Genomic DNA, 11,847 nt, shown 5'->3' on the forward strand with positions numbered 1-11,847 from the left:
TAATAATAATAATAATAATAATAATGATAAAAATGTATTCAGATTTATCTGACTTACATTTTTAAGCATTGGGTATGGGGACAGGGAAAAGACAGTAGTGGGAGAAGTACTCAGATCTTGTACTTAAGTGAAAGTAAAAGTAGCCTACCAGTCCCTTTTTTATTTGTTGTTTATACTTAATATCATTATTCCAAATGTAAGTAACTAAAGGTATATAATAAATGTAGTGGAGTAAAAGTACACTATTAAAGCATCTGAATTGTCGTGCAGTAAAAGTACAAGAATCAAAACATTAAAATACTGAAGTAAAGTACAAGTTCCTCAAAATAGTAAAGCACGTACTTGAGTAATTATGTAAGTATGGCTTTTTTAATTGAATTTTATTTTTATTTTTTAAAGAAATGTCGTCAGCCATTTGGTTTATATGTGGTTAGTTATATTATATATTAGCACAAGCCTCTCTGGATTGTATTATTGACGTACACCATCTAGTGGACATTCCTCAACAATGCACTCATGTTAAAACACTGTCATGAAAATCATGATTGTTTATCGACAGAATGTAAAAACGTGTTTATATAGTGTATTAGAAATAATGAAATAAATGCCTCAATTTGGTATGTGTCGAAGCTACTTTAAAACCCTATACAACATTGCTGTCAAAATAAAGTTCTTTAGATGTGGAACCTTTTTTTTGCACGTGTAGTTTAGCTACAACAACATTTTCAGCGACACCACAACTACACTTTCAAGATGGCGGCGCCCGTAATTGAAACATGCCACATAGCTTGTTGTGCAAACAGGACTCCAAATGTTGTTTCTTGGGGTCGTGGAGGGACTATTGCTTTTGGGACATGTACCTCGGTAGCTCTCTACGACCCACAGGTAGTACAATCCGTCTAATTTCTTCTGTCATGTTAGCTGTGGATGTTAGTGGACACTGCTAAAGATAACCGAGCATCCTGTTGTTGTAAATAAAAGTGTTTTTTGTTGCCTTAATAAATAAACGATTTGTTTTGTTACTGCAGGAGAGAAGAGTGGTGGCTGTGCTGAATGGACACACAGGGAGAGTGAACACAGTGCAGTGGATTCACAGAGAGGACTGTGGTGAGTGTCCTGCTGTCACTGATGGACCTGACAGGATCTGGTTTTGTCTTTAGCTCTTTATAACAGTTTTTCTTTTAAAAAGCTAATTTGACGGCCTGTCACTTATAAAGTATACATTTTGTTCTAAATTATATCGATACCCACAATTTGTTCTCAAACAAATGCAGCCTGTTATAGCTCATAAAAATGTCCCTGCAAAATACACCTAATACAGGACAGGAACAGAAAACAAGGAACATGGGAATATGTTAGAGGTAGAACATTATTTATTTTCTAAATATAATGTATTTAACAAATAGTTAATCAAATCAACTTAATGATATTACAGATAATACATGTCGTAGTACACCTTAATAGAAGGTTTTTTTTATGAATATGAAAAGATGGAACTCTTCAGTGTATATAATTAACTTTAAAACGGCCCTGTTTCTTATTTAAATGTAAAACATAATCTTTCATAGTGGAACATTTTGTCAATATAAGATTATTTATGATTTACCTTAATTGTAACTAAGTGCTATAGCACATAACATTGAACAACTGTCCCAGTCCGAAGGTGCACAAAAGGCACTTTTACCAATATAATGTATCTTTAATATGCTGTGTTTTTATCATTTGGACAGCTCCAGAGAGTCATCTTGTCTCTGGAGGCTCAGATAATCGGCTCATTGTCTGGGAGGTTCAAAATGGGAAGGTAAGCCATCTGTTTCATCAGACATTGTTTTTCCTCCTTTTTTTATCTTCTAATATGTGCTCTGTTGTCTCCAGTTCATCCAGTCGTTGGAGTGTAAGGGCCACACGGGTGCAGTGTGTGCTGTGGACGCCATCTATCTGGAGGATTCAAAGATCCTGGTGGCCTCCTCAGCATCCGACTCCACTGTCAGACTGTGGCTCTGTGATGGAGCCAAAGAAGGTAAGAAACACAAAATAATCTGGCAACAACTTTTTGGTTTCAGCCTGTGGAGATGTACTGTACTGTATTGTGGTACAACACTTACCATAATAAGGTTAGAAATTGTTCGGAAGAATAGTGTTTTAAAGTAGTATTAATACTTAAAGGGGACCTATCATGCAAAATGCACTTTGTGATGTCTTTTATATATAAATATGTGTCCCCAGTGCGTCGGGGAACTCACGCAGCGTCAGATAATAAAATCCTCTCTCTTTTCCTCCATTCCCAAACCTTTTAAAAACAGGGGTACAACGAGCGGATACAGATTTGCTGCCGATCTGACGTCAAATCGGCAGTGGACCCACAGAAAATTGCTATCAGAAACAATGCTTGAAGTGTTTTGGGCGTAATCTCGTCTTTGTTTACATTAGCAAGCCTCGCTAACACTCAGAGCTAACCCGTACTGTAAAGCACATGTGTTTAAAAAGCAGGAAATAAAAAAAAGAACTCACCTTGTGATAAACCTGCAAGAGAAAAAGCATTTGAGCTCCATACTGTTTCAGAAATAATCTTTGATGTGGTTCTTGCAGGTTTATCACAAGGTGAGTTCTTTTTTTTATTTCCTGCTTTTTNACACACACACACACACACACACACACTAAATGTCAAGGTTAATTAGAGAGTTATTTCGTTTGAAGACTGGTTTGGGTAACCCTTCAACCCACACCAGTTCGTTCAAACGAAACAACCCTAGACCATTGGGGTGGGTTGTTCCTTTAGTGAACCAGGTCCTCTCGTAGATGTGGTACTCCAGTCGTTTCTAAAGTTCATCCCAACGAAAAACTACCATTTCGGAATCTTTTTAATCTATATCGCCCTGATCTAAATTACAAAGCGATTTTATCTCCTTTTCTTTTAGGTAGGTTTGGATGACATAACTACCTTAAATTGATACTTACCTTAATGACCATATGTGATCAAAGAGCATAAATTGGGTGTGGTTTCGTCTTAACTATTAAACCCTGACGTGTAATGGCAAATCTTCGTTACACCAAAATGAATCGTGGTCTTACTCAACATCAAGTAGAGGACTGTCGCAGCAGTTAAAATCACAACATCTGTAGCACAAACACATGTAAGAATTCATTATCTGACTTTTTTTGTTTTAATCTACCTTCACCTTTGTAGTGAGAATCACGTCCCCAAGGGTTTGAAAAAGTCGTACTCTGGGTCCTTTCCGTCTTTACAACACCAGGATTCCCTGGGTTCGATTTTTATTTAGTACCTCACAAAAAGCCTCGCAGATTGACATAGTCCACACCTGTCACAGATACCACTTGATGTAATACTTCACGTGAGGTGTCTGCTAGGTACTTAAATTTTAAATTGTATGACAAAGTATATTGGGAATAAAATGAGAATTAATATCGCTTCACGGTTGTCGCGCCGCAGGTCCGTTACATCCCCGACACGTGGTAATGTGGTGGTGGAAGGGAAACTCGGAAACGGATCTCTTTTTTGCTCCTCCTAGCGTCGTTTCTGCTTCCACATTGTGACCCAAGTTGCACGTCTAGGTATGCGCACACTGGAAGAACCTTTCTGTAAATCACACACACACACACACACACACACACACACACACACACACACACACACACACACACACACACACACACACACACACACACACACACACACACACACACACACACACACACACACACACACACACGTCCCTGCAGGCCCTGTAGCGGCCAGTCTGAGATGTTAATTACCAGTGTGTCTCGTTAGTGAGATGTGCTTTACGCAGTGGTGGGCCCCGGCCACCCCACTGCTAACCCTGCTCTCCATTAAATCTCACCAATTACTCTAATCAGTGTGAGGAAGTGGGGTACTACTTTGTTTAAAAAAAACGGCTAATTAGGACACACATGGCCGGTCAGTTAGCACTGTGGAATCTGCTATGCCAATAACGTTAACGTCCCGTACAAAAGCCTTTGTGAGGCCTTTTCAAGCTTCAGAGGTCAGGCTTTGCAAGCAGGCAACCTGATTGTTCAAGTAAGAAAAAAAATCAGGTGTGAAGGAACAGAAAAAGAGGAGCACTGTCACTTTCAACAAAAAGGTTATTTCAGGTAGGGGGCTACTTTTATTTTTTCTTGGCTTAAAGAAGAAAGGCCTGAGCAGTGGATGGAGATTGGGCACAGCAGACATGATTTCAAATGCCCACTGCTGCTTTTCATTTCCACTGACCACCTTTGTCTAGATATACTAAGAAGAAGACTGAGAGGACTATGAGACACTGGCTTCAGGCTCTAATCATCGTCCCTTTGTTGAGAGGAGAATCAAGACCTTTCTGGTTGCTTTTTTCTTTGGTCTTTGTTATTCGTCACTATGGATGCAAATGATGAGATCAAAGGCACCAAAATGTAACAGATCGAGTATGGAAAATCACTTTAGAGTGTGATCACACACAAGGTGCCTGCCATAGTGAAGTGAGCCAATTTCAGTGCAATGGGAAGGATGTATGTATTTCTTTTGGAGCCTGTGTGCACAATGAGATTCTGCATGCGTGAAAATATGTGACAATTTTGCAAGCCTGTTCATGTTTCTGCCTCTCTGACAGGTATGTTCAAAGGTATTCTAGGTAATCTTGACTCACCTGAGAACTTGTCGTAGTCAAAAAAATAAACACTGTGGGACAGATAGGAAAAAAGGTTGTTCTTCACCATCCACACTTGTGTTAAATTTAGCCACATTCCGGCACAACAGCAGCTGTGTGGAGCTCAGAGAGACGAGGTGGAGGGGAGCGAGAGGAAAGCAGGAGAGGGAGAGAATGTGAGAGAGGGAGACGAGACAGGAGGAGAGAAGGGAAGGCAAGGGGTGGAAAAAAAGACGAAGTGAAATGAGTGACGGTGGAATGGGGAGTCAACGTTAAAGACAGATCATGGGGTGAAAAAATAATATGGAAAAAGGGGTTGCACGCAGGGGCTATGGTATGTCTTCCATTGGACACATGTTGGGGAATGGGCTGTAAAAGAGGGGGTCCGTGTGAGTGAGTGATGGAGGGGAAGATGGGGGAGGACAACCTCGGCTTGTCTAAATTCACAGTGGTGCGCCAGGCTCAACGCTTCTTCATCACTGTCTATCACTTCTATTCCTGACACCTCAATGCCAGGGAGAGTGGAGACTGACGCAGGGGCCCTGACAGCAGGAGAGAGAATACTGCAGGGGGCTCAAACGCTTGGATCATGTCAAGAGCTGCTGAAAGGAAAACTAGCAGGAAAGGGATTGGTGTGTAGGTCTGTGTGCAAACCCTGTGTTCCCTGCAGAGAGTGATTGATAGCATGTATGTGTGTGTGAAGGCGCTCAAGACAACACTCACCTGCTCCACCCAGACTCCAGACCCCTCCTCAGGGGCCCAGATGATCATGGTTTTGTCCATGGAGGCAGAGAGCAGACTGAGAGGCTGTTGCAGCTCTCCACCTGCAGGGGGAGACAAATAGACACTTATAGGAGCAGCTTGCAGTTAATAATGGTCTACAGACAACAGTCAATTATTAGGCTCGTGGTGTAGGGGCCAATGAACGCACCTGGTATAAAAGGTAGTAAACAATGTTTGTGGATTGGGGTTCAGCCGGAAGGCCAAACAGATTTGAGCACACACCCCCGAGCGCGCACACACACACACACACACACACACACACACACACACACACACACACACACGTAAAGTGTGTGTCAATTATGTAAAGAAAGCGGATCTTCAGTGGCTTAAAGCGTCGGCTTAGCCTCTTTGAGTGGCTTGTGATATTCTATGACATATTTTTAAGGTTGTACAGAAATCCTCATCATGGTTTGTGTCTCTATAATGTATAAAAGTCGGTAGCATGTTAAGGATGTCTGCCTGCTCTGATGCAACAAATCAAGTGCTTCCTACATGTGTTAACAGGTCAAAATGTACCATTCAAAAGCAAAGTTGCTTCTGTTTACTGGTATTCCCAAACACATTGGGGGCTGCATGCAAGAGATCCATTTATGTAGAGATCAATTTGTATAAGGATGCATGGTATCATATTTTAACAATTATAATCTATGCTTAATGATGATAGCATTTTAGTTTTTAAAGATGGAAAACAAATGTAATGTCAATAATAGGCAAATTATTGCGACTGGATATGCCCTCATAATTAAGTCATTTCACTTACTTGTGTATCTGGGATGTATACAGAAGCTGTCTGAAGTGATCTTAATGTAATAAGCTTTTAAGGCAAGCAGAGTTTAAAGAGAATATTTAGCACTCCATTAGGCTTTTCCCTTGAGAGCTAATTAAGCAAACACCTTTTTTGTCTTTTTGTCTTTGAAATTGTCACCGTCTTGTGCTGCTTTTTGTAAACAACAGCAGTGTAGGACAGAGGGAGAGAAACAACATCTCCCCGTGTAGCACCCAAGAAAATCCATTACCAAATAAGTGAGTGAAATGTTTAGAGGTAAGTACCGTATGGCCAACTCTGAGACTTTGATTTAATTTGACACAAACACCAAGAGATTTCTGCAGGAACCTACCGCTAATTATCTGAAACTTCGTAAGTATTGACTGATCCCTTCCCTGGTTGTTCATCAAGGTACCTTTGTAGACAGGAGGCTGCCAGTGGACTCCATAGACCCAGTTCTCATGTCCAGCCAGGACTGTCTCAAGAGTCACAGCAAACACCGAGGAGGACACATCTGGAGCGGGAACAGAGGACAGATCATGGTATTGGTTTTAAACAATGAACAGGAGAGAAGCTTTTTTGTGGCCAACTACAGAAAACATTCCATGAAATATAAAATAAGTAATTGTTACACACAAACTTGTTATTTATGGAAGTCGGTAACCACCGTGTGCAATTATATCATTAACAAATGAGCCTACTCATTTGGTTAATTAGCTCCATTTTTATAAATCAAGCCTGTGTGGCCCGCTCACCTTTCTCCCTCACTTCAAAAACGTCCTCTTTCATTTTGATGATGGTGTGATCGTCCTCTGTGTGGGCATCTGTCCCAGACTTGGCACACAGCCTCCACACTCTGATGAGGCAGTCCTGGGAACAGCTGGCTAATAGCAGCTCTCCACCTGAACGAGACAAAGAGAGAACATGAAAACCTTGTTCCACTGAAAGACATTTTCTATCAGCTCTTAAAATACCCTTCCCTATAGCACTGAATGTATCCTGATGCCTTTGAAATACTTACACCCCTTTGTTTTATCAAGTATTTATCTTTAAAAATGGTTTATATATAGGACAAAATGACAAAGAGTATTAAGTAGGAAGAATATACTACAGGATTAAGAAAATAAATAAAGAGATGTCAAATAAAAACATTACAGTTTTATTTCAATATCACTTTAATTTGTTCCATTTATTTGGTGGTAAAAAACGAAGTGTTTCAAGGGATAATAACTCCTGTGAGTGTGTGTGGTGAGAAATATATATATTTTTTTTTTATAAAATGATGAATAATTTAGTGATGTTGCAACATTTAGAACTGAGCCTAACTACCAACTTTCCTGACTCTGGCTCCAACTTTAGTTTTCCGGTCTGTAGTGAGCATTAAAGCCTGACCTAGCACATCGAAAGAGGCTCTTGTTGTCTTCAATTGTTTTTTAGATCTGTTATCGAGGCATTTTAGAAGAACGCTGCTGACAGTGACATGGCCAGCGAGACAGCAGGAGTACCAGACAAATATAAACAGACAGCTGGTAAACAAAGCACAAGCCACTATCTCTGAGTGCTCCCGTCTGTCACATTATGCGCTTCAGGTTTAGTCCAATGGCCACTGGCCCAGTTCTGCCTCCGCCAAGATAAACAGACATATTATAAATTCCTCCGTTGCCACCACCTAATGCCTTCTAAATGCTGGGAGAGCTAGGAGTAAGGCCATAGTTGTTTGTCGATCATTTAGTAATGATATTGATGATACATTTTGGTACTGGGCTGAAATTCTGCCAAAACAGACTGCATTAGTCATTTTCTCCAGCCTGTCGGAGTAGTTTTGATACTTTTGACCATATAAATTACCCATTGCCAACAAATCGAGTTGAAACTTTCACTTAAACTTTAGAGTTTTTCTTTTTTCATTCGATTTTCAAAAAAACTTTATCCACGCCATGATAAAGCTCCCAACTGTAGCCTTTTGAAAAAGCAATACAACATTTTCACCCCACCCTAAATTACAACAAATAGCCTCAAATGTTGTAAAATTAGATTGAAACCATGTGTAGCCGTATGTGTGTCAGTGTGAGATTAGATGCTTGATTGAGCATCATAATCAAAATGAGTAACACAGTACTGTTGCCAGGCGTGTTGAAGGCGGCAACATGATTAGGGCTGCAACTAACAAATATTTTCATCTTTAATAAACTGTGTAGCAAAAATAAAACATTACTAGATACAATAAAGCTGCTTTTATACCAGAGCCTATTTTATTCTAGTACTCAGATTGATGGAAAGAGAATTGTGATTTAGAAAGAATGGATAAAGATAGAAACAGAAAAAACAAGAAATAGCACCATGCTCTGAATGCCAGTGTTTAACAGCTATGGTAAACTGCACCACTACTGCTGCAATGTGCCATCTGCCAAGCCCTTCAAAAACAGAATGATTTATGTAACTACTATCACAGTGGAGAGCGAGTTTTGTCATTCCTATGGGGATATTTCATATCAACAAACTTCTCTCTGTCTCTTTGCCCGCTCGCAGCTTGGCAGCGTGGAGTGGGTCACAGACTGTGAGTGGGAAGGAGACACTGGTGGAGAGGCCTGGTTAAGGAGATGAAATAGCTTTTACACAGTCAGAACAGTGCCGTAATGAAGAGCCCTTGAAGAGGGTTACAGAATTAGCAGCGCTTGGATTGGATCCATGCATTGCATTGTGCTACCACAATACTGTGAATAGCAAACTAGTTGGTGATGCGGTTAAAAAAAAAAGTTTAAAGGGTGTGTCTAGTTTTTCTAAATGCTCCACTAAGCCCAAGAGGATATATGTGTCTAGTTGTTTTTCTTAAAGAAGGTCGAAATGCACTTGTCTGTCTTTCTCTTGAAATTGGTGGAAGGCTCTTACTGGAAAGCTCCTCCCACCTTTCAGCTTTTAACCAATCATGTGTTATCTCACTCTTCTAAAAGGCCAGTTTTATTCAGTTTGCAAGCTTGCTTAAGATAAATCACATATTATAGAGACCCGTGAGCACAAGCTTTTAAGAAAATGTGATTAGGCTCTAAGAGAATTTAAACAATATGTATATTTTCTGTTCTAAATTTATTTTAATCAGACTTTCTGGTTAACAGAAAGGTTTTTCAAATCACAGACACTTGCCTACAGTACATATTGTATGTTTATCTGACTTTAAATTGAGTGAGAAGTAGGTGGTGCTCACCTAGAGATGCCCAGGTCACTCCACGAACCCAGTCTTCGTGTCCTTGCAGAGACATGGATTTCTGGAGCTGTTGTAGGGCAATTCAAAAAGGTCAAATGTTGCTCACATACTCAAGTAATTACAAATAAACATGTCAGGGAAAAAATTAATGCGATGTCGCTTAAACAGAGTATCTGTCTGAGCTCACCTCTCCATTAGACAGCACATACAGATCCACCTGGGAGTTATCACCCCCACAGGCCAGTATGGGAACTGTAAAAAAAAAAAAGAAAGGCAGGTTTCACACAGTCAAGTTCCACACACACACACACACACACACACACACACACACACACACACACACACACACACACACACGATGTAAGAGAAGGAGGAAGCACAACCTCTAACAGATGTAAAACACGTGAAACAGAGAGGCAGAATAATATGAGACACTTCAAACACAGGCAGAATTTAGAAAATGACATTTGGTTACAGGCGCTAAAGCAGTAGTGCAAATTAAGATGGATGGCATGAGAGGAAAGATGTCTGTGTAAGTGTGTGTGTGTGTTTGAAGCAAAACATAAAGGATGTCTATGCAGGAACAGCTTAGGCTTACCTCTGCTGCCTGGCAACAGTGCCAGAGAGACATCCATCATAAAACTGTTGCCGAACGATAAGGTGTGGAGGCACTCAGCTGAGGAACATACAAGCACATGAATTAAACTTTGTGATGCCCTCCGAGTAAAACTGCTACGCAATTAAGAGAAGGGTTCTTACACATCACGTTCAAGGACTTTCCAGCCCAAATTCCCTCACATTCAAGGACACAAAACAAGTTGATCACTGTTTAAACCCTGATCGTTTTTATAACTACAACAGGCTTTAGAGAAGCTATTAAATTCTACTTCAATTACTCATGCACCTTTGTGTCGCACTTTCTAAAGAAAAAACAGCATACAGTAACATAGCCTTTTCACAGAAATTATTTTACAGATATTTATATAAATAAGTCCGGATATATTTTAGAACTATATGGCAATTCTTTGCTATATTGCACGTGGAAATTCTCCTTTCACGGTTTCTGGAATGTTTAAAAGAAGCATGTTTTTCTGCCTATCCTAATCTGTAGAGGCCGAGGGTATTTCAAGCTGTCACAATCCAACTTAACATGGACCGTTTTTTCCTCTGGGAATACACCCCAAGGTTACGCCTGGTTTGCATACACACACGCTTAATGTGCATGACTGTCAAGCGGCATCAGTGTTCATCCGCACTGGCGGGGGGACAGAAACTTTTATAAAGAGAAGCTGTAATGGTTGACAGCTTAGAAAAAAAGGGAGATATGGATGACAGCTGGGAATACCACTAATAATTAATGTGAGAACATATTACAATAATACAATTGTTGGACTCAGTCAACTTACATTTTTACAGAAATAAACAAATTGGAATGAGAGATTTAATATCTGTCCAAAGGCATTTTCTTTCACTTACATTTGTTTCAGCTGTTTTGACCTTATCTATGTGAATGCATGTCAAATATAAACAAAGTGTCATTGATTTGATGCACACTAAACAATTATTCAGCCCTGCAGAGAAGAGGCCAGCTATCATATTGTTTGATTAACTTAAATGTATTGGACTTTCCATTCTGTTTGTCAACGGAGGATGTTCGTTTGCTAAAGTCGTTTTGATTTTGTCTTGTGTTTAACTGTTTTGTTCTGTGTCTTTTAACTGTACTGATCAGGAGTAGTGCTCCTAATTTAATTGTAGTCCTCCCAATGACAATAAATATTCCTACTATTTTACAGTTGACATTGCTTTATATTGAAAGGGTCAAAAAAATGACGAAAAGGGTCACAAAATGATGAAAAGGACCCAAATTGAAGTGGACCTATTATCCTATATTGGAAAAATATATTGTAGGGCCATACCTATACAAAACATGTCTGTGAAGTTTTTTGCTTAAAATACCAAACAGAGGGATCAGAGGGTGTGTGCCAATTACAGAGGCATCACATTACTCAGCCTCCCCGGGAAAGTTTACTCTAAGGTACTCGAAAGGAGGGTCAGGCCGATTGTCGAACCTCAGATTGAGGAGGAACAATGCGGATTCCGTCCTGGTCGTGGAACGACGGATCAGCTTTTTACTCTCGCAAGGATCCTGGAGGGGGACTGGGAGTACGCTCATCCAGTCTACATGTGTTTTGTAGACTTGGAGAAGGCGTATGACCGGGTTCCCAGGGAGTCACTGTGGGAGGTGCTGCGGGAGTATGGGGTGAGGGGGTCTCTACTCAGGGCCATCCAATCTCTGTACTCCCAAAGCGAGAGCTGTGTCCGGGTCCTCGGCAGTAAGTCGGACCCATTTCAGGTGAGGGTTGGCCTCCGCCAGGGCTGCGCTTTGTCACCAATCCTGTTTGTAATATACATGGATCGGATTTCGAGGCGTAGTC

The 11,847-nt window shown here is 40.4% G+C and overlaps 2 protein-coding genes across 2 annotated transcripts; one reads left to right on the forward strand and one right to left on the reverse strand.

Moving 5' to 3' along the window:
* The first annotated feature begins 750 nt into the window (after window positions 1-750).
* On the forward strand, window positions 751-4,838 carry LOC104963102 (elongator complex protein 2-like). Its single transcript, XM_010791659.1, has 6 exons — window positions 751-885; window positions 1,029-1,107; window positions 1,731-1,801; window positions 1,876-2,020; window positions 4,623-4,634; window positions 4,750-4,838. Exons 1-6 carry the CDS (start codon window positions 754-756, stop codon window positions 4,836-4,838), a joined length of 528 nt encoding a protein of 175 aa, XP_010789961.1. The 5' UTR covers window positions 751-753.
* A 312-nt stretch (window positions 4,839-5,150) lies between these two features.
* LOC104963103 (elongator complex protein 2-like) lies at window positions 5,151-11,304 on the reverse strand. The gene is made up of 6 exons (XM_010791660.1): window positions 10,011-11,304; window positions 9,600-9,664; window positions 9,413-9,479; window positions 6,966-7,112; window positions 6,626-6,724; window positions 5,151-5,482 (listed from the first exon to the last, which is right to left on the reverse strand). Exons 1-6 carry the CDS (start codon window positions 10,048-10,050, stop codon window positions 5,151-5,153), a joined length of 750 nt encoding a protein of 249 aa, XP_010789962.1. The 5' UTR covers window positions 10,051-11,304.
* Window positions 11,305-11,847: the final 543 nt, after the last annotated feature.

The sequence above is a fragment of the Notothenia coriiceps genome, unplaced genomic scaffold, assembly GCF_000735185.1.
Source record: "Notothenia coriiceps isolate Sejong01 unplaced genomic scaffold, NC01 NC01_scaffold00035606, whole genome shotgun sequence".
Taxonomy (NCBI): Eukaryota; Metazoa; Chordata; class Actinopteri; order Perciformes; family Nototheniidae; genus Notothenia; species Notothenia coriiceps.

Bases quoted from the DNA above. Each gene is read 5' to 3' on its own strand.
- LOC104963103 (XM_010791660.1), bottom strand. From the start codon at position 10,050: ATGATGGATGTCTCTCTGGCACTGTTGCCAGGCAGCAGAG. The intron at 6,725-6,965 runs GTGAGCGGGCCA...TTCCCGCTCCAG, and splicing joins TTTTGAAGTGAGGGAGAAAG to ATGTGTCCTCCTCGGTGTTT. The intron at 5,483-6,625 runs GTACCTTGATGA...CTCCCCCTGCAG, and splicing joins GCAGCCTCCTGTCTACAAAG to GTGGAGAGCTGCAACAGCCT.
- LOC104963102 (XM_010791659.1), top strand. From the start codon at position 754: ATGGCGGCGCCCGTAATTGAAACATGCCACATAGCTTGTTGTGCAAAC. The intron at 886-1,028 runs GTAGTACAATCC...TTGTTACTGCAG, and splicing joins TAGCTCTCTACGACCCACAG to GAGAGAAGAGTGGTGGCTGT. The intron at 1,802-1,875 runs GTAAGCCATCTG...TGTTGTCTCCAG, and splicing joins GGGAGGTTCAAAATGGGAAG to TTCATCCAGTCGTTGGAGTG.